Below are 22,657 nucleotides of genomic sequence, written 5' to 3'. Positions count from 1 at the left end.
AGCAGGACTGAAAAGGGGAGAGCTAATTCAGGTGCCCGGAACATACAACGTCCACACTCTTGTGATAAGTCTGTGGAAATCACAGCCAGTTGTTGGAAATCCATGTCAGTTCGTTGCATGACAGGGAGTTGATGTACCACTTGTAGATGCTACAGGAAGATTTTTTTCCCTTTTTCAGAAGGTTCTAAAAGTGGAATGGAATCTTTTACAGTTCAGCTGAAGTATAGTTTTTGGTTTGATTGCATGTTCTGTAAAATTCTGATCCACACTGGTGATGAATTCCAGAGTTCTGTCTGGATGGTCTGCTAGCCATGGTAGTCATTATTGTGGAGGCACTTGCTTTTACAAATGTTGCTCAAATACAGCAGGTGCTGGCAGCCTCTGTCTTTGTCAGCCTAAGTAAAGATGAATGCCCTTATCAAGATAATTCTTGCTGAAATTCCTCACAAAGATGTTCATTAGTCCTCAGCAATGAGGTGCAGACACCTCCATTTCCATATATACTCTTCTTTTTTCAAGCTATTAACTCTTCCCAGAAGTCTCCCTCACACAAAAAATAGGGAGAGTGATGGTGCAGGTAATGCTGTGGTCCCTGTGGTCTCATAGGGATGTGCCTACCAGGGCACTGCAATAACTTCTTACAAACTATGATGCAACTGATTAAATTAATATCAAATGGCCAGGCAGGGGTACTGGACCCTTGATTTGCTTGCATAATTTTCTTTGCACTCCCCTAAGATGGTAGGGCTTACTCAGCCACTGATGAGAGCGTATGGTTTACTGAAGTAAGGCACAGATAGTAGATGGAGCTGAAGATCCCATCAAGATACAGAAAATCATTTGTGTGCGTTTGTGTGTATGGTTATTTGCCTTGAACAGATAGCAATAAGCATGTTCTCGTTTTACAGATTCTGAAGATCAAAGATCGGACTTTGTGCTTCTATTTGGAGCAGCAAAACTGCAGCCATGATTAGGCAGCAATCCTTCTCCGAATATCTAGAAAAATGTGGGGGTGGACATGCCATTTGTGCAGGTAGCTGGATCTCAGAAGGAGTTTTACCTAAAGGCAGGCAGGGCTGAGGTTCACTGAGAAGTAGGAGAAGAGGATAGCATCCTAGAACCACTGTTGTAAGTACAGTCCTTAACATGGTGTAAAGTTCTTCAGGACACACCTGGCGTCCCAGTGAGATCAAGCTGGCTGGGGAAGAAAGGCAGGTGGAAGTCAGTGAGGGCATGACAGACACTCATGCTGAGGCATTGTTTACCCAGACAGGTGCACTGCCATTTCATTAGTGTTGTAATGCTGCTGAGGTTGTGATACTTTCATCAATACACTGAAGTTGCAAATGGCATCACCTCACTTTTTGTCTGATTTCTTCTTATAATTGTGTAGTAATTCTTGTATAATAATATAATGGCATAATTTCTGGAGGTGTGATGAGGATTCCACATTCAAGATTCCATCCTGAAGACCAATCTGATGAGCTCTTAGCTTTTAGAAAAATGACTATGCGTCATATCCCTGCTGATGATCAGAGTGGTCCACTGGGCTACCCAGACCTTAGGCTAGTGCCTTTTTAAAGACTGTCGTAGACATCCACAATGGGAAGCAAATGGTGAGGGAAGAAGTGGGAGCCTCAAGCTGTCACTTCCCCTCCTCCCCCTGCCATGGCTGCAGGGGCATATGGCAGCAACTAAAGCTTCTGCCTTACCTTCAGGAGTGTTTTTGGCACCTATTTTTGGTAACACAGCCTGATAGCTTTAAGTGCAGTGTGTGTAGACTGCCTGTGAGGTTGAGTGCAGCTGCAGATGAGGCACATCAGACTCTGACTACTACCTGAGAAACCCATTGAAATGCCGAGTCCCAGAGGACCTGTGATTGCATGTTCTCTGGCAAAAGACTCCCTAATTCTTGTAAGTGCATAGTGTCTACTCCAGGTCATGTGCTGCGTAACTGGAAGAGTCATGTGTGCTTTCTTAGCCTGTATCTGTTTTTCTTTCATCCAGTTCCACATCTCAGGGAAACAGTTGAAGCTGTAGAAGCTGTATTTAATCATTTAGGGCTGAGTGTCAGATCATGGGCATCCCAGCTCAGTATCTCTCATCTTCAGCTCATTCATCCTTATGATCTCATCAAGACCATTCATCATTGCAGTCTCAACCAGGATAGGTGAGATCCTGAAAGCAACTTCAGTGAATGTTCAGCACTGTTCTGTACAATGGCGAGAGACATAGTGAACAAATACCTGTTACGTTAATACCCAAGAGCAGGGCATTGGTTTCGCATGGTAACCTGCAACAATGTTCGCAAGAGCCTGTGGAAGAGGAGAACAAACCTGTTGGTCTGAATCTGATGGTCCTGAGCAAACTGGAGTGCTAGCCAGACAGAAGCATGACTCTCTGAGCAGCGGTTGGCCCCTGGAGCATCCTGGAAACACCAGATCTGCATATTTTTGTGTTAGAACTTAAGAGATCTGTTAGAGAAAAAAGACCCAACCATGAATTCTGAGGATGTTGCTGGACCCTGGCAATGCAGCTTTGCAACTAAATGCTCCTGAAAGCCCAGCCCACGGAAACTACTGGCAGACGTAGAGATCACTCAGATAAAACATGAGTGTCTTGAAGATTAAGCAGTCCTAGATCAGGAAGGACAAAAGTGTTATCTTTATGGGTGCTGACGTCTGTCAATAATATTAGACTTAGTGGCTTCTGGTACTGTATCTGACATAACTCAGTATTTGATAAGCAGCATGGAAAAGTGTGCCCTGCGGGATTCCTGGATTCATTTAATCATGCGACGTGTGTGGAAGTGTCCATCCACAAGAAAGGGGATCTGAGCTCAGGCGCTTAAGAGTGCATAGACTTCCCACTTCCCCGCCTGTAAAACTGTCTGCAATGAGCAAACACCAAGCATATCAGGTTGGTTAGAATCACACTGGCTTGTCTGAAGGCAAACAAGATTGAATAACTTCTGCGTAGTTACGTAAGCTGATGATGTTGGCCGTACACAACAGATGAAGTCAGGTTACGTATTAAAGAACATTGACCCAAAGGACCATAATCATCCTCTGAAGCACGAGCCAGAAACTCATGTCTGCTCCATACTTCCAGCATCTCCCAGACCCTCCCTGTAGGGCTGCTGGGGTCAGGCAGAATGAGAGTGTGCAGCATACAGAGTGCAGAGCCCGCTTTGCTCTTAAGAGGGTGTTTTTCCTTGGAAAGCTGTTCTTTTGTGGGTATGAAGGCTGGGGTTTCTGTGATTTTCGTGGATTGTTTTTTTCAAAGGTGGCCTTGGTTGCAAGCAGATACTTGAATGCGGACCTTTTTTTTTTTGTACATACAAATGAATCTAGGCATATGTGTTATGATAGCTGTTATAAACTGCTTGATTTGAGATGCTTGAAGTTAAGTCTGAGTATTGCCTGCCCTAGTTCTACCAGAGCAACTTGAGAAATAATGAACTTTTTGTATCTCACTGGGGAAGCTCAGTAAGGTTAGAAACTTTTGGCAAGTATGTGTGAAGCTGACTTGAATCATCAGAAAGTGTTTTAGAAACCTTCCTGCAAACCTTTCTCTTCCCTTTCAAAACAAAGGCCCTACTGACATAAAAACACTGATAAATATAGCAGCTATTATTTGCAAACTATTGTAAAATAATACATTAGTGTGACATCATGAGACTCTGCAGCCAGATCCTCACCCCCTAATACACATATGTGAACAGTTGTTCATTGCAGATGGGGAGAGTGACTGGTTCCAGATATGATATCACAGTGTGAAATGTACAACATTGTAAATAGGATTTTCATAGGCACAGATAATAGGGCCCATCTGCTTTCTAAGATAAATTTTGGGAGTTCCTTGCTTAAAGTAAAGAGCTGAAGTATTTTAATGCTACTTGTCGTAAGAATTCTAATGCTGATTGTAATTAAGTAGTGCATATAAAATGTAGAGAAACCTGCTGCACGGTAAACATGGTAAGACTTTGCTCCTCTGTGTGTTTGCTGGAGCTGGGCATGCACGTGCACGTAGCTGCTGAAGCGCCTTCTGCACCATGGACCCACAACCTGATTTTTCACGCACATAATGGGCATTTGCATGTGGCTGATTGACAGCTGTCTCAAACTATTCAAGGGGATTCTGCAGAGCAACACAGGATATTCCTTTATCTGCTTTGTGCTGGTGTGTAGATGCTGGTATGGGAATTGTTTGACTCCTTGTCAAGCAGAGCAACCATTCCTTTTCATTTTTACCTTTCTCTCTGTAGCAGCTTCCTTTACTAACAGCATATTGTTTTTGATGGCTGATTCTGGGAAATAAGGGGAGAAAAGAGACCGCAGGGTTTTCCATCAGTGGGTACCAGTGCTAATAGAGACTGAAGACAGCAAGTTAGCTCTCACTTTGCCTAAGCATAAAGTATGCCCAGGGTTGCTCCCAGTGGGTCATCTTTGTTTTCGTGCTGTTGTCCTGGGTTGTGCCTGCCATGTGGCTAGTGTGCTTGTTGGTACTAGTTACATAAGGCACAAATTAAGACATCACAGCCAAGTATTCAAATAATGCCTGAAGAATATAGAATATATGGTGCTGGTATTTCCAAACTTAAGCAAATAAAAACAATGGAAAACCTTCATAAATCTGCAAATTCTTCTTCAAGGCAGCAAAACTTTCACATGTAATCAGCTTTATTTTCCTATTGTCTGAATGTTTCCCGGAATACATAAAAAAATTATATGCCGCAGTGAATTTTTAAGGAAGCAATTCCTTTGAGAGGTTCCTATGATTGCTTAACACAGAAGTGCAAACAGATGGAATCTGTTCATGCAACAGATTGGCCAACATTATTTCAAATACAGAAGTGGAGAAAGTTTTAAAGTTTCAGCCCAAATCAGAAGCCTGTCTGAAGGCAGATAGCTAGTTGTATTTCTGTAAGAATCAAGTGCTGTCAATTTTAACTGCAGCCACCTGAATCACAATTCCCAGGACCCTCTTGGGATGGGAACAGCGCTGTTGCGCAGCCTGTAACTCCTTGCTTGGCTCTCCCTTCCTCTTGGATGGACCTGCGCGCAAGCAGCAAAACTAGTTGGTTTATTTTGGGAGGGGTGATATGAATTTGTTTCAGGTGATGAGCTTTGAGTTGGCAGATAACAAAGCAGAAATAGATACTCCGTGGACTTTCAGATGTATTTAAGGTAGTTTGACTCTAAATCTGTTTAAACAGAATTTAATCCTCTAGACTTTAAATGTTTGTTTTTGGAAAATCCTTTTGATTCTTCTCTGGAAATGTTCTTTATCACAGAGTTACTGCTACTGTCTGTCTGCAGGAACAGCCTAAGCAGCCAGAGCTCCATTAAAGCTGATACCTGCTGCTATGAAAGCTCAGCTGGTCAGCTTTTCCTCTTTCCTTCTGTCCTCCAAAATAAGCAAAACCAACACTCTCCTTTTCCAAAACAGAGCAAAACAAATTGTTTCTACTGTCTGTTTGTTAATGAAGTTGGTGGGTGCTCAGCAGAAAATATGTAAAGGGAACAGGAGGGCTCGGATCCTCAGTTCACCCGGTAGCAGCAACAACTAATGATTCAACATCTCTTTGATGACAGACTGCAGTAGATCAGCTTAAGCTGATCATGAAACTGCCTTTTGGCTTGAAATTGCTGGGATGCTAAGTTGTCAAGACTTGAAATGTATAATGGAAATTTAGATGTATCTCTCATGTTTCACAGTAGATACATTACCCACGGCTCTCTAATTTAACTGATGTTATATGAAATTAATAAGATTCAGGCATAATCTTTCTCCTTTTTTTTTTTTTAAGGGACCCTTGAGAATAAATCCTAAGAAGTACCATGAAGCCTTCATTCCGTCTCCAGTAAGTGTAATTTTATAATGCTTTAAAGTTCATAAGTAAAGGTGCATTAAGATAGGAGTTATGCTGTGCACAAAAGGTCACTCAGGGGTGAATGAATTAGAATAAATGAACATGATCTGGATTTTCTTTTAAATCAAATATTCCCAAACAAATCCCGCTTCTTCATACCTCAGAGAACTACTCAGCTTGTGCTGAAATTGGGGATACTGCTGGGTCCCACAAGAAGCCAGCTGAACTCGGATTTGAGGACCACCAGACGGCGTAATTGGAAACCCTTGGTTTATGGCTGCAGAGATTTTATAGATTTTCCACTGATTTAAGTTAATCTTCCCTAAACAAATATGCTCTCCATTTTCTATCTGCTGCATGAGCTAATTTGGAAAGTCATTCCAGAAATAATATGCGTGATTCCTTTTCATGTGCCCGCTTTTGTGCGAACTATATCTTGGTTGCCTTGGGATGTGCTTCTGTCACATGGGACTGGCTTGTGCCTCTTCTCTCCCTTATTTTGACAGAAAAGAAGGGCTCTTGCAATTTCAGGGACTTCCAGGAGGGAAGGTGACCTCACGGCTGGCACAGCCAAGGCTTTTTAGCTGGAACTGACTTGGTCAAAATGTTACCGTCAGTAAGAAAGTTTCATATTGAAATATGTTGTTGGTGTGAGACAGAGAAGACAGAGCCTGCCCTGAGCCAGTGAAACACTGACTCTGTTGTTGTCCCTGCTGCTGCCAGCGCTATTGTTTTGGAGCTTGGATTGAAAGCGTTGAAATTCATGGCATTGTCAGTTCACGCCGTTCATTTGGGATAAAGTTTTGGAGCCTGCTTTGTTAGAGGAGGCTGGCATTACAGGGGTGGAGGAAAGTTGGGGGTGCACAAAGTGGATTAAGATTAACTAGAGGAAGAAGTACAGGGCAGCTCTCAGGTACGTCAGTGAAGCAGCACTGTGTGTGTAAAGGAGGAAGGAAGGAACTGTGATCCTTCCTTTACAGGTGTCCGTGTAGGTGTGGTTAAGTGTAAGCCCTTAAACATATTCTCTGAAATTACAGAATGCAAAGTTAAATATGAAGTCCAGTTACATGAGTTTAACTGAATGTGAAGCTTTACCCCTAATCACCCCTAGTGTCCAGCTTTTGCCTTGTGCAGTCAACTGCTTGCTGTTCTGCTTGCTGGAGTACATATCTTAAGGAGGGTTAGCTGAGGTTCTGATCTCTGCTATCTTTCTACTTCTCTTCTCTTTGTGGAGCTGAATACCAGGACCAGCCTTTTCCGTGGTAACATGCAGAATCAACACCTGGATGAAGATGGCTCTGGCTGGTGTGGGCACAGTCCTCACTTTTAAGACAGATGCTTTAGGAAGCTTATACTTTGTATAATATTATTTGCCATAATGGAGGGTTTGCAGCCTTCATGTTCTGCAGGATTTGCCATCACTTGCCAGGTGCGGCAAGAACTGCAGCTGTGAAAAATCACCCTTTCTGTCCTACTGTACCCCTTTCTCTTCAGCTCTGACTTGGCTATGGCTTTGTGGAGTTCAAATGCAACAGCTGTTCACCTTCTAACACCAGAAGTCCCAGGGTGTTTCTTGCTGCAGATATGCTCTGTCTGCTTGTCTCATTGTTGCATAAGGAGCTGAGGGGAAAGCCTGGGGCCTTTTTTCTTAAAAGCCTTTCGGAGAGTGGGCCCAAGCGTTTAAATCTCTGCCTCATATCTCGTGCCTTCCCTGCACGCAGTAGTGTGGTTTGAAATGACGGCGTTGTCAATTTGAAGAACGATAATGCTGAGCACAAGTGTTGGAGTGACTGTGGCTGTGCTGTGCTTGTGGAACACGCTTCCAGAGCAGATGAAAGCACTTCAGATCTCCCTCTTGTCAGAGGGGGATAGAGTGCACTGTCAGTGATATGATAGGTGGCCATGGAGCAGTAAAAGTGCCGTTGCTCCCTGGAGAGGGCCGCAGAAGTCTTGAAGCCATTGCAGCCAATACAGTATATGCACCCTAGGAGCAGCTGAGACTTTGCAAGTGATTGTGTTCTGTTGTGATTCGGTGCCATTTTAATTGCTTTAGTAATCTGAAGTGCCAGCTGTGCAGGGAAGGGGACACTGAAGGCAAAAGTGGGATGCGCAAGTATTCTTGGAAGTGCTTAAGTTTGCCCGACAGTCATGAGCCTGGAGCTGTAGATACAGAAGTGTTTCTTTTTGGAGAAAACCCCAAACTGATGGCAGATTCCTAATTACAGCTTTGTTGCACATATTGAAACTAATGGCTGTAAAATAGGTGCGCATGCACATATGGTTTGAGTGACTGGGTGCAATTCAAGACAAGATTCTTGGAGAGTATGAAGATGCAGTTTTAACTAGTTGGTTTGACACATCAGGTGCTTTTATAGGGGATGGGGGAAAGGGTCTGCCTTACATTTTCTTGGATACAGGAGAAGAGGAAAAAAAGTGTAGAAAACCAAATTATTGTGAATGCCAGCCTGTGTCCCCCAGTGCAGAGCAGCTATGGGTGCAGACAAAAAAAAGCAGACATTTTCCTTAAAAAGTGACTTTGAACTTTTCTTCTTCTGTATGTGGTGGATTTAGGTAAAGACTTGGGGCAGAAGGGAAAGGGTGGAGAGAAATGAGGAATAAGACCATGTGTAAAAAATCTGGCTTTTTAAAAAGAACAGTTTCCAATTTGAATTATGTTGGTCCAAGAGGCTTTGCAATTTTTCTACATCTTGTCATGGGAGGCAGCTTTCACACAGCTGTTGAGCTGCTGCTGCTTTTCTTTCTAAGAGTAATTTGGTCTCTTGGAGGACGGCTTTAGCTTCATGTCATGGCAGGGTTCTGCCGTTTTATTGTTTTGGTATCTAAGCAGAGTAAGATATTTGTGATATTAGGGCTTCATGTTTTCAGGTTATAAAAGAGGTTTTTCTGGGAGACTAAGCACACTGGTAGTTCTGATTGGATTTACTCGAGTATATGAGACTCAGGAGTGTGTATCTGAGAAGCCAATAAAGTTGTGATTAAGATTTTAATTCTTGTGAGGCTCTTTTTTCATTGAAAGACAATGAAGTATTAATCTGAAGAAACTCACCCTCTTTTTTTGTACCTCAAAACTATGCAAAGATAGCTCCCTCTAGAAAAAATATGTTGACTGCTCATGTTGATACTAAATGCTCACATCATTTGACATGTTCATGGCACTGTAAACAAACACATGGAATTTTTCATATATTGAATTATGGAGAAACAGAAATGAAAGCAGCAAGAACACTGTCAATAATTAGCCAAAAAAAGGACAAAACTGGCAATCCTTTAAAAACTAAAACCTTTGTGTTGGTATCTTCAGGAAACTTCATCTTTATTCACCCCTTGGAAAATCTTCCAAACTAAATCTAGATGAGCTGTATGTCAGACATGTCTGGGGTGGATAGTCATAGTGTGTACAATTAGTAGAGGCTCTTGCGCAAGGATGTTTAACCCAGACTGTTGAGGGAAGGTGTTCTAACATGTCTGTTACAGTACAAGATCTTCTGGGTTGCACTTGGCATCTGTGGTCATCGTTCTTTGGAATCTCTTCTAACATTAGTTGTGCCAAATGAAGAATATATGGTGTTAACTTGTTTTAAAAAAGAGACTGCATCCCCAGTGTCTCTCTCCAGGTCACCTTCACAGACTGACCTGCTGATCCCAGAGCTGTGTGTCCCTGCTTTCCCATCTCAACAGGAGAGCAGCAGGCAGCTCTGCACGGGGCACTGTGCGGAGACTGTCTTGTAATAAATGTATTCTAAACAATAGCTTTGAGTGCTTGAGTTGGGAATGTTATGTGTGGAAAAACTGTGCAGAAAACTCGCTACCCATTCCCAAGAGTAACTGTGAAGGAACTGAGCAGAGCTTGCAGACAATACATCTTGAGGGCTTGGCTCCGTCTTGAATAAATAGCGTGGAACTACTGTGCTGGCACATACATACAAAAGAGCTTATTTGCTGAAAGATAATTGCATGTTGAAGGGCATATGGTGAATCCATTTCATTTCTGTGCACAACTGCAGGATGTTTGTCTCACCAGGGTGTGTCTTTTTTTTTTTGGTGACAGTGTGTTAAACTTCATAACAACTGTAATTTCATGTTTTGATCTGGCATTTATTTTTCTTCCTCTTTGACTAGGATGGGACTCGCGATATCTTTATTGATGGAGTGGTTGCTCGCAACAGAACCCTGAATGGTGACATCGTCGTAGTGAAACTGCTTCCCAAGGAGCAATGGAAGGTCAGTTCAGTATATTTTTCTGTGATTTGACAGAAAGAGCTTATTACTGTTTTCTTCACTAACTTAGAGCCAGAGACAGAGAATAGAGAATTTCCTATAAATCAGACTAGCTAAATTGTGGTTTATGCTGCTGTACGTTAAAACACTTTATCCATTACAACGTTTGGAAGAAGTGATACCTGAAGTGTTGAAACCTCACTCTTTGCATGGAATGGCCTCCTTTGTCACTGTATGGAGAAGTCTGATGACAAAACTGTTTCAAAGCATGGTTGTCAGAGTTGACCTTTGATATCTGTTATTTATCTGTCTTCATTCTGTGGCATTGGATAGCTCTGTGTAGGTGGTTGCAATTGCTCGTGTATTTGACAAGTGCTGTTCGCAAAACTTTAGTAACGATTAACTCTCTCTAATTTGTGGGTCCTCAGTCCATGGAAAGCTTATCTTGTCACCACTCCAGATTTTGTGGTAATACGCTTCTCTACGTGAATGAAGAACGTGTGAAGTGACTGGAGCAATGCAAATGTGGGACAATCCATTTTTCATTTTCGTGTCCGAGAATTTCAGTAAGATCATCTTCTGGGTTTTTTTTCCTTCACTGATCAAGCTCAAAGTCCTTTCAAACATCTGGATAATTTTATCGTGTTTGCGGGTTTATCTTTAACACCTTTGTGCAAGGAAAGTTCTTACTCCGTTAGTTGCTGGGAGATGTAAGCTACTGTGAGGAATTTTAACACAGGTTTTTACACGTAAGCACAATAGAACTGTCACAAGTTGTTTTCTAAACATATTTTTTGAATTCTTATCGAGGATTTAAAGACTATTTTATATCTTTGGGACAAAAGTAATAATGAGGGTGATTCCAGCAGGGTGGGGACTGGTCTGAATTACCTTGGCCTGGTGCTTTTTATTTGTTCTAGCTGTCTTCTCTGCCTGTCTTTGAAGTTACGTGATTTTAGTCTTGCAAAGGCAAGGTCTTCAGTCTGGTCATTTGCTAAACCTTCTACCTTCTTTGTTTAAATCTAATAGTAAATTAAATAATAGCTTGAAACATATTAGAACTTGTCTGTTCCTTTTAAATATGCATAAAATGAGTAAAGAACCAAAGTATTTATTGACACATGTAAGTGCGAAACTGCCGTATGCAAAAGGCAATCTAAAGTGGAATCTAAGATATTACAGGTATATTCATATACAAATATAAGAAAGAGGTCTGCTGCAATCTTTGTAACCTGTAAAAACCAACATTGAGGGTCAAAGCAAAATTTCTTTGATAGCTGTTCAAGAGTCCAAATCAGAGTTCACTAAAGCTGTGATGTTTGATCACCAAATCCATATACATGAATTATCTTTTGTATTAGACCATTTCATATAGTTGGAAAAATGGAATAGTTTGGGTGCTTAGATCCTTTGCCAGGACTTGCCAGCACAAGGGCTTCTTTGTAGGCTTGATAGAGGTTGCCTGAGCTGGAAGCTTTGTCTGCAGTTTTCCATTTCTATCTGGCTCTAAACAAAGATAACCCCTCTCTCTCATATCCTTATGCCTTCATATGTTTGACAGTACTGTTCTTTTATGAATACAAAAGGAAGGGTTCAGAATATTCTCCCTGTCCTGGGAAAATGCCGAAATAAATAGAACTGGTGGAGAAGTGATGTCTGACTGCAAGGAGGCAATTTACAAGACTTTGGTGTTTTGTAGTATGATTATGATTCTTCTGTGGTGAATTTAACCTTGCCAAATGAAGTAGCTGGAACATGCCAGTAATGTTTTTCAGCTGCACAGGTGCTGCCCTATGTAGTCTCATTTTTTGTTTCTTGCCATCAGCAACTTAATCAGCGATGACATCCCTTTTCCCCAGCTCCCTGAATCTCTTGCTATGTGCTCGTGTTTGTATTAGTTCTTTGGGAAAGGTGCCACTAAGTTGCACTGAAAGATACTGCATTCTGCCAAGAAATTCATACTGATCAATGATAAACTGTCGCAACCTATTTTAGGTTTTTCCATTTGTTTAGTCTCATGCTGCTGCAAAGCTGCCACATAGGTGTCTTGAGGGTTTTCTGCTTCCCGGCTGGGCCTTTGGAACAAACTGAACAGCTTCAATTATTTCCTTGAAAAATGTATATCAGATGTATGGTATAACTGATGCTCTCCGAGGAGGCTTTAAAGGCTCTGTACATACTGGTTTGCTAGGATTGAGGTGTGCATGCTTATCATTATTCCCAACCCATTAGTCTGTGCTCCACCGAGAACAGAGCTGGTAAACCAGTGTCTTGCATAAGATAAGGTTGCTGTTACAGCCTGGCAGGTCTCAAGCACCCTGGATGGCCTCTGGATGCTCTGGGGGAAGATCTTCCCATTGCTAATGCAGGTGATTCATGCCATGAACCTCTTTGTGCAAAGTCATAGTGTAACACAGCATCCCAGTAATGGCAGGACTTGACTTAGCTGGAAGGTTGGTTCAATTTATGTGTGTAAATAGGAGGAAGGGAGGAAACCTGTGACTGGTAAAACTATGGATTTTGGATAGGGAAATCTGTGTGTTTGCTTGAAGAGTTGAGAAAGTTAAGAGCTGCCCTGTACCTAATGAGTCTGTCTTTGTGGGTCAGGTGCCTGTGAGAGAAAACCACTGGCTGGAGAGCAGTTTCTCCAGGGATATACTGTGTTCTGCTTAGCCTGTAATGGTGGTGCCTTACACACAGGTATAAATGCCATAGTGAAACATAAGGGAATGTTGAAATACTCTAGATGCATGGTTATACTTTATGTAATACCTTCTTGAGAGGGACAGCATTATTTCCTTCCACCAGCCCTCCACTTCCTGGCTCAGTGGTGGGAAATTTATTAGGCTTGAATTATGCAACATCACGTCCTTCCCAGTTTGTGCATCAAGTGCTTGGATGGTCGTCCCTGTGCTTATTCTATCTGGTCTTAAAGCTCTGTTTGTTTGTTCATACATCCTTTGGGAGAGCTGCTTGCTGTTCAGCGATGATCGGTTTGTCAGTTCTTATTTCTGTGTTTACTATTAGTTCCGATCAAGACCCAACAATTTCAGTGTGGCACCATTGGCTTGAGGGAGAGACATTTTGTCCTTGAACTGTGTTATCTTGATCTCCTGAAGAAGGTGGCCGTCAGGCTCCTACCAAGGTTGAGCGGCATGTGTTGCGGTGACCACATTTGGCGACTGTATTTCAGAAGTTCCTCTCCTGTCCTCTTGCGTTACATCTTGGGAATATTGAGGTGCTATGGTAACTTTCAAATATTTAGCTTTTGCAGAGTAAGGTATTTGACTTAGACTGTTTTTCCAGGTACTTAACCTACTCTTAGCAAATGAAGTCAGAGTATCATTGCAGTCAGCTAGACTGTCCCCTTGCTTCAAACTGTAGGGCTTCCCTGAATCTGTGCCTTTATTTTCTGGAAGAACATCAAGATAAAAGATAGCCAGTGACAGAGGATTTACCTCAGTCCTTGTCAATTACTCTGATAAAAAAGAAAAATGGTGCTTTATTTCTTGACTGATTTTCACTACTTTAACTTTCACCTGTGGGTTCTTATTATATCTTATGGAGTTGTGCTTACATCAATTTCAGGAGCTTCAATTATACATTGCATAATTACTGGAAGGCAAAAAAATGTTGATATGATGATTACAGCAATATTTCTCAGGCTCATCAAGGAGGGAAGCAGTGTGTCAGTATAAAGCATAAACCTAACCCATCTTTCCTCACAGCCTCTTTTTGCTCTTTTACCGTCTGCTTAATTGCCAGACAGAATTTGTTTAATTTCAGATATCTGCTTTGGTTTTTCTTGCAAGATGTAATTTCTTTGGTGGAAGGAAATAGCATAATAAGTCATTTGATATCACTTGGGGCTTGGATTCCTGGCCCAATCTCTGGTGCTTTTAGAGTAGTAGTTTATAACCTGGAATGTTTTTCATGACAACCGTCTCATGCATTGCATGCTATGACTGAAATTTTAGAGTCTTAGTCTGAAAATAGTACCCAGATGAGAACTTCTTGCTGCTCAAAACTGCCTGAAAGGAATTTTTGGGTCCACCCCCCTATTGCTTGCTACAATATGCAGGAGAGATCTCCAGTTCTGCGTCTGCTTGCAGTAGTGGTATATTAAAACAACAACAACACATACTATATATGTATGTAAAATAATGACAGATTATCCTGCCAGTTTCTCAGAAATCAGTGCCTGCAAGTGGTATCTTTTGTTGTTGTTCCATGAATCATTTCCTCCTCAGCTTAAAGTACTCCTTTGTACTATTTTCAGCTGGTTCTTTTGATCTTGTCAGAACGTCTTTAAGGCCAAGGATGTAGAACTGTTCATTTATGTGCAGTGTGTGTTGCTGGATAATAGGATAATGGGTCCAGCATTTTAGTCATGAAGTGTCCGAAAGTGGTAGAAATAGTAATTCTTTATAGCTCATGAAAGCGTATGCTCTGTTCAACACTGAGGTGTCAGATACAACACAGTGCAGCAGGAGATCTTAGAGCTGCCTCTTCTAGAGCCTTACATCAGAGATAAATATTTAAACACTTTCTGTACAGAAGACATAAACTACAATTCATTTTCACAGCTGTGACTATTGCTGGCATAATTACAAACAAACACAGAGAAGGAACAATTTGATTCAAGCAGACGTCACAAATATCACCATGTGTAGTTTGACCAGAGCTATGTATCCTGGCAAGTCACCGCCTCCAACTGTTGGTGAAAATGTATGAACCATTAATTGTCCAGAGGGGATGCTAGCTTTGTATTTGTCGTGGTGAGTAATGATTCATTTCAACCAGATCCTTCTGGGAGTAGGTTTCTTCGTCAAAATCTCCCATTATGTATCCTTATGTAAGGATAACAGTAACTGAGGAGGAGATGGGGTTCTTAGAGGATTATCACAGCAATATCGTTTGAGTCTAACAATCAAGAATGTTGTTTGGAAACATTACATTCATAATAATAAAAAAAAAGTTCTGGAGAAGTCATTATTGAAATAGTAAGTGTTCTGGCATGCTGCAAGTGTTCAAGTGTAATTCATGATATCCAGGAGTAAAGTGGGAAGCCAGCTAGGAAGACGTCCAGAAAAGCAGAGCTCTAGAATATCTGAAAGGTTGATGGATGCTGTAGGGAGGAAGGGTATTTTTTTTTTTTTAAATTTGTTTTGCTGTAGACATTACAGTGAGGGCTAGTAAGTTGATGGTCGCATGCATGTGTGTACATAGTCCCCATACCATCTCAGAATATCCCCAAACCACAAATTGGTGGAATCTGGAGAAGCTTCATTACATGCTTACTTTCTGACTGTGCTGTTTTCTGGATGGCCACATGTTGTTCCACACTGCCAGGCCTTGTGGACCTTTGCTGTGAGCTGGCATGGCTCTTTCCAGGCTTTGCTTAGATCCAAACTGGCTGGGTATGGAATAGCAATACAGTAGATCGATAGCAAAAAAGCTGAGAAAATAGGAAGTGTTGCTCACGGAGACACATATGGTATTAAATTTCTCTTCTTGCAGATATTGCTTTCACATTTTGCTAATCAAATATCACTTGAAGTGAATCAACTGATGTCTTAACACTGTGAGTTTTAATAGCAAGACCTGGCATGCTTTTCATGATATATAATGATGAAATTACTGTAATGATCTGGATTGTGTGAGATTGCCATGACCCAGTGCTGCATTCATCCCTTGCCTCCCCCTGGATGCGTAAAACAAGGAGACAGAAATACCAGCTTTTTGGATTTTGCGAGCAACCTTACCTTCCTGAGAAGGACCTTTCCTGTCAATGCCTGCCTCTGTCTCTCTGATCGGAAAGGCAAAACCAGGATCCCAAATAATAAAGAAGGTAATAAAACCAAGAAAGGTACAGAGTTTTTGAACAATCTAATGTCGTCTTTATTCTTCCTCCTTCGGTGCTGGGTAAGAGTGATATTAGAAGGCAAATTGCTTAGGTAGCAAGGCAAACTTCTTTTTATTGACTGCCTGCATCCTGTCCCACCAGTGCAGAATCAAATTGCAGATGTGGTTTGGCTGCACAGATGCAGAATAAGATAAAAACGTTACCTTAGGTGAACAGTCAAGCATTAAATAATCATTCATCTCACACGTGGTCAGTTGTTATATCCCCAATGGAATAATGGCAGGTAAACCCCTTGTGATGGAATTGACTTCAGGCTGCACCACTAAATTTCAGTGCATGTTGCTGAAAGAGCTTCATCTTGAATGGAAGTGCTCGTGGGGGCATCTCATCTTACTTTAGAACAGGAGTCAAGCCAGCATTTAATACCTGAGCTCTGTTCCTGCTCACTCTTTTTTTTTTTTTTTTTTTCCCTTGGTCACATGAATATAATCTAGTACAGCAAATTGTTTCCTTTAACAACTAAGTTTTCTTCAAGTGATTGTTTTAAAGTCTATTCTTCCAAGTCTTCTGTAAATATGCACACATCACAGTAGATTATTCTTAATCCAATCTCTTATATAACCACTATCATTTTGGACTTTTCTTAGTTCTTGGATCCTGTGGAATTAGTATTTCTTAGAACTGTTTGGTTTTTGCCAGTTTGGAGACTTATTTGATGATATTGCATGAGTATTTGGAGCCCGCACCTTATAATAGGGAGTCAGGATACCTGTTGTTGTGATGGGGATTGGTTTTTGGAATGTCATGCACATTAAACTCACTTAACTTTTTATAAACACTTTCTTGAAAGTCTGTCCAGATTTTCAATAGTCTGGGTTTCTTTCAGATTCACATAATTAGGAATAAGTTTAAATAAAGTGTACTGATGATAAAAGTCCCATTTGGCCTAAAATTTGTACAATGAATGTTATACTTTGTTTTTTTAAGGAGATTGTGCCCCTAATGTAGCTTGATAGCTGGAGAAATGAAGAGCTACTATGACACTAAAAAGCGGTTAAACTTTGAAATCCCTAGGTAAGGTGGTTTTGGATTGTAACCCAAGTTCCGAAGAAAAGTGCTACATATCTATTTGCATGTTTGTTCTTGTTATCGGCTGGTGGAGAAACAACAATTGGCTGCAGTATTTACATGTGGTCAAAGCTACTAAGGTGGCTCATTAACTCTTTTCCCTTATTTCCTTAACTCATGTTTGTTTTTCTTAAAACCATAAATCAGAGGGACCAGGAATCTAAAATAGAGGCAATTTATGTAAATGAAGAATTGCAGCAGCTGGAGGAGTTGACAGGGTTTTTTCGACAACAGGTTCTTTGGGGCAAGATGTGGGACCTCATTTATAACCGTGTGGTTCTTGGAGATACGGAAGATATTTGTCATCAGGAATGGGTTGCCTTAAATTTGTTGTTGGCACAAGGTAATTTGTAACCATCTAAGATAAAGTTGTCTTAAGTCTAATAGTTCGGTTTTGAATCAGCGTGCTGCCAGCTTCCAAGGGTTGGGATGGTTGTGCCTTCTCCCAAACACTGCTTCTTGTGTCTTCCTCCAGACAAGGCAAAGCATAGCCAGGTTGAGGACATCTCCTGGCCTCCCACTCTCTCTTCTCCTGGCTTCATGACACTATTTGATATGGGCGGATTCCCTTCTCAAATTTCTGAAGCTAATGTCTGAACTGCTAGGTACATCACAAGAACTGGGAATGAGTCTATTATTGGTGCACTGTCACGCAGTGGAAGGTGGCCAGTGATTTATATGCATCAATAGCAATTTTCTTAACATTGCTAACATAAGAAGTCTTACTTGCTTGCTACTTGGTATTATCCTTCACCCAATTAACGTACAAATCAATGCCTTGGAACCTGTAACTGTGGCAGCATGTCTTTCTGCAACATCTTAAAGAATTGCAAGTGATGCTTTCAGTCAAGTTTCTTGTTTCAGAGGTGCCACTCAAAACACTGAAAGATAAATTATAATTCTTCCTGATTATCTTTTCCAACAAATTCGTCACTGCTTCAGTAGTTGTGTACTTGACACCATTTCTCAGCATGTGCGCACTGGTAAGGCAACTAGTGTGTGTTTTTGAAGGTCCCAGTTTCCAGTTTTTGTCTGAGCCTTAACTACCCGGATGCTTTTTAAAAAGTGTTGGTAATGACTCTAGGAAAATACTGCAGCACAGACTGCTGCTCTACCAACTAGGCTGAAAAATGCAGTCACTTTTATATGTTTCCTCGCTTTCTCACTGTTTCTATGGGTTTATTTTTGTTGCCTGTGTTTGTCACGGTAGGCGATAGCTGTTTCATGAAAGTAGGTCTGTCTATGTCTCTTTATGAGTTCTTTAGGTTTCCAGTATGCTAATGACTCATCCATCTTCAGCTGTATCATCTCCTGGGGTTGAAGCATTTCTTTGTTTTTAGCTTTATCTAAATTATTTTAAAACAGAGAGTGGTGCCAAAACACAGACTTTTAATTGAGCAGCTTTGGAAGTGTGAAAATGAAGACTTGGCATGATCTAATTAGCACTTGTGTATTTTGGTTGCAAAGGGACTGGCAAAGAATTGCCCAGACATCATTCTCTGTTCTGTCTAAAAAAAAAAAAAAAAAAAAAAAAAATCCTGCATAAAGGTATATAACCTGCTTAGTTCTTGTTGGTGCTTGGAAGTCCCAACTGTAATGCTTTTGCTAATTAGCTAGCTGCCAAGACATCCTTCTGTTCTTGTTCTCCTTGCTTTTTCCTTGTTTGTTGGAATGAGCATTGGCCACTTTTGTGTGTAATCTCTATAGAAATTGGCATCTCTTTTCCTGTGGTCTCTTTAAATCCAACATGGCATCGTGTTTGCCAGGTTGCTGCTGTCTGGGGAAAGCCCCAAGGAGCTGTGTGAAGTGGAAGGTTATCTCAGCAGCTGCTTTTTCTTCCTGACTGTTCAGGGGGTAGGGGAGTTCTGGTAAAAGCCTTTAGTACAGTAGCAGGTTAGCTCACCTCTATGCCCTCCTTGACTTTTTTTTCCTGTAAATTGAATTTCCTCCAGGGTTTTATCACTCCTTTTGATGTCAGATTGCCTAACTCTTCTTTTTTTTTTTTTTTCTTCTGTGAAAACCAGGTCTGCAGCTGTAGCCCCTTGTAGTGACTGCAGCTGCTGTGATGGTCTGGCTTAGGTTTGGACTCATAGCTCTTCTCCCCTTGGGTGTGAGGATGAGAGCTTGTCTGGTGACAAGCATCCTGTCTGAAGGGTCCCATTCACAACAAACCTGGGCAGAGCCCAGCTGTGTCTGATGCTGCTGCAGGACCCATGCCCCGCACAGCCCGACTGCCTTGGGAACAACTCGCTGCCCGTTTCAGCACAGTCTCTTTCCAACCAAGTACCAGCCCCTGACCTTTAGGCTCGCGCTCTTGGCAAAGCGGCCTGGCAACTGTGGAGCTTCGCGAATGCCTTTCTGTTCTGCTGTTTCCTCGCAGTTGTCCCTTAAATGTATAATCGGCTGCTGGTGTTAGAGAGGCAGTGTATGGCCTCCCTCCTAATTTTTTTCAGTATCTCCATATTAGAGCAGTACCCAGAGGGAATGTACCAGGGATCCTTTTCAGTGACTGCGCCCAGGTGTCTGCGTCACCCGGCCAGGAGCAGAGCTGCTGCCGCCTGTACTGAACTGCTGCGCAGCATCGCCGCCGCTGCCGGGTGAGAATAAACAGCTCGTCTGGCTCTAGTTTGTTTCCCTAGCTGAGCAGAGGGTCTAATGCCATGGGCGAACGCTGTGTTGGCAAGCCAGCTGGTGCTTGAGCTCACCCCTTCGGGTCTGCGTTGTACCATGTACCCAAGGTTAACGGATGGCCGTTAGTTTAATCTGATTTAGTTTGGTAGCTGTGCTTCATACATACTCAGAGCAGTGTTTTGACAGCATGGCATTACTTTATCTACTCTTCCTGTTCCCCCCTCCCCCATTCCCAAAGCTTTCTCTAAAATTGTTTATTCTTTTTTCTTCTCTGCACGGTTGTTGAACTGTGGATGTAATATGTTTATCAGCTCAGATTCACGTCGTGGAAACTTAATTTACCTTTTTATGTAACGCTTTATCACTAATGCATGGTAACGTTTCCTGGCAGGATATGCATTGTTAAAATTCGTTTGTAGAGGAAAAAAAAAGAAGCGTAGAAGCGGATGGCTCCCCTCTCATAAGGTTCAAAAGTTTGTAAAGCAAAAAGGAAAATGTTCTTCATGGTACCTGACATCATTTTAGTCCCACCATCCTACTTTCCCATGGGGTGACTCCTATCAGTGGCTAAGATATAATGGAGCCCAAAGACTAGGTGTGGTGGAAGCCGTCACTGTCAAGTAAAGGAAAGGCTGGGAGGGGAAGGCTGGCCTTGTCAGGGCAGTGTCTCTGTCTATACAGTAATTTCCTATGAGCTGACTGAGACCTTGGGCAGACTTTTTGCTAACAAAACCACTACCACATGTCAAAATTGATTCCACCCCCCTCCTTGTCTTTTTGTCACTGAAGGAGTCAGTCAGCATTATCCAGTGGTCAGTTATTCAGCCGTCTGCCCTCCTGCGCCAGCAAAGCCACTTGAGCAAGTTAACAGCACTGGTTTCTTGGGGCTGAGTGGCAGGCACATCACTGCAGCAGCCAACTTCAGTGACATGGGAATGGTCCTGGGGCCTGAGGGTTGCCTTGGAGCAATTAGTTGCTATGATCATAAATAAACTGTTAGGCTGTGCTTCAGAGCTCAAGTTCCCAAGCACTGATTTCTGTTAAGTGCTATGTGAAAGAAAGAAAAAAATTTTAAAAAACCCAACAACAAGACAACATGCAGTTAAACTAATTTCTTATAACAATATATAATGCGTTCTGAGGACCGGTGCTTGAGGGCAGGGCATTTTACAAAATGACAAGAACAAAATATACATAACTTTTGTGCAAGGCTTTTGTGGTATTAGGAAATAGAGCTCTCAACACTGGCATGTCACCCTCTCTGATTAAACACTGTGGTTTCACCAGCTAAGGATCGATTACTTTAGAAAGCACTAAGTATTTGTCAAATACTCTTCCTTTTGGATATTTCACATCCGGATCCTTTTGTCTTCATCGTCTTGCCTTAACACCTCTGCTACTCAGCAGCCTGGGCATGCTCCCTCCTACCCCTCCTCGTGGCCTGGATGCTGTGCCCTGCACCTTGCCTCGTCCTTAACTTCATACGTAAAAGTAACCGGTTGCACAGGTTGATCCATGTCACTTGGGTGAGGTGAGGGACCAAGATGAGAGCAAATACTTCCCTCTAATAAGCAACTCTATGCCCTTGTGTCTCTTAAAATCTCTTCCCCTTTGCAGATGTGAGGAGATGTTCCTATGTTCTGGGACATGGTTCTATGTCCTGGCTAGCAAGAAACTCAAGGAAATGCTCTGTTTAAACTGCCTTGACCATTTTTAGTGTAAAGTGTTTTTCCAGCTGAGTCCGTGGCTGGATGTACTGTACATTATAGGATTATTATATTAAAAAAAAGATGAAAAACATGAACACTGAGTTTTAAATTTGCCACAGGTGCTCTTTTATTAGTTGCTGCCACCTTTTAAAATTTTTCAAGTCTCTTTATTTTCCAGAGTTAGTCAGAATGGCATCAGAACAAATATCTTCCTGCCTGTGTTGCATCCCTTCAGCTCTGAAATGAAAAATAATGCAGGCTTAGCAAAACCTCTGCTCTTTCCCAAGATATACCAAGGGAAGCTTGCTTTATTTCTTTACCAGTTATACATAATCTTTTCTTCACAATAAAAATAATAAAGCACACACATACACCCCCACATACCTCTGGGATTAATTATCTTTGATACATGGTTGTGAAAAAATTTTACCCCAAAGCTATGAGATTTTTTCCAGTACAGTCTTCCTGATACTTTCACTGTGCGGAAGTAAATATGGAATAAACAGTGGGTTTAGAACAAAAAAGCCCAGTTCATGTGTCTTTGATAAATGACAGTAAATACAGACGGACAAGGATGGTTTTGAAAAATTGTCACTGAAGAAGGTTTAAATTGTGCCTTAATATATTACACATCACAGGATATTTATATTTGTGTAAACATTGTAGTTGAAGTCAAGGTTAGTCAGCCTATCTGTGTTACAAGCTTAGAGAACTGAGTGCAAGTCTACAGTAAAACTTGTTCTGGGCAGAAAACTGACTTTAGAGGTTTCTTGATGTTGATGTAAAACATCTTGAACTTGATGTTTTATGGACAAAATTTGGTTAAGTCTATTCAGTGATTCTTCTCACATTAAAGTGCTGTGTGTTGAAATGGTTTAATTTCATGTTGTTGTACCTGTGGAAGGACTTGTCTGAAGAAATTTTCTCTTAGGATGAAGCTTTGCAGCTGATGACTCTGGGATGAAAACTTGACATGTGTGCTTCTACTTGGCTATAAGGGGAGGAGGAAAAAAAAAAAAAGGAAAGACCCAGAGTCTTTAAGATGTGTTTAAACTTTTGGGGTTGCTTTGGAAAAGCTAATATTCATTAGAAGTGAATACCTTTAGAATCTAGTAAATAATACAAGTGCTTGTGACAGTTTTGATGTGATAGATGCACGTGTTAGGCCAGAGATGGGGAAACTTCATCTTAAGTGGCTGTTGGCATGTT

General features: G+C 41.6%; 1 protein-coding gene across 1 annotated transcript in view; it reads left to right on the top strand.

Annotated features, from left to right (window-relative positions):
• The window catches only part of LOC104621590, a gene marked incomplete at its 3' end in the record, with an annotated part of 57,222 nt that overhangs the window by 16,690 nt on the left and 17,875 nt on the right, over positions 1–22,657 (top strand). Inside the window, exons 3-5 of the mRNA XM_010288113.1 lie at positions 1–31; positions 5,813–5,866; positions 10,016–10,117. The exon at positions 1–31 is cut by the window's left edge and continues 139 nt beyond it. Coding sequence (XP_010286415.1) covers positions 1–31; positions 5,813–5,866; positions 10,016–10,117 — 187 coding nt within the window. The remainder of the gene's footprint in view (positions 32–5,812; positions 5,867–10,015; positions 10,118–22,657) is intronic.

The sequence above is a fragment of the Phaethon lepturus genome, unplaced genomic scaffold (assembly GCF_000687285.1).
Source record: "Phaethon lepturus isolate BGI_N335 unplaced genomic scaffold, ASM68728v1 scaffold12125, whole genome shotgun sequence".
NCBI classification, from domain to species: Eukaryota; Metazoa; Chordata; class Aves; order Phaethontiformes; family Phaethontidae; genus Phaethon; species Phaethon lepturus.
This window is presented reverse-complemented; position numbering and strand designations above follow the sequence as displayed.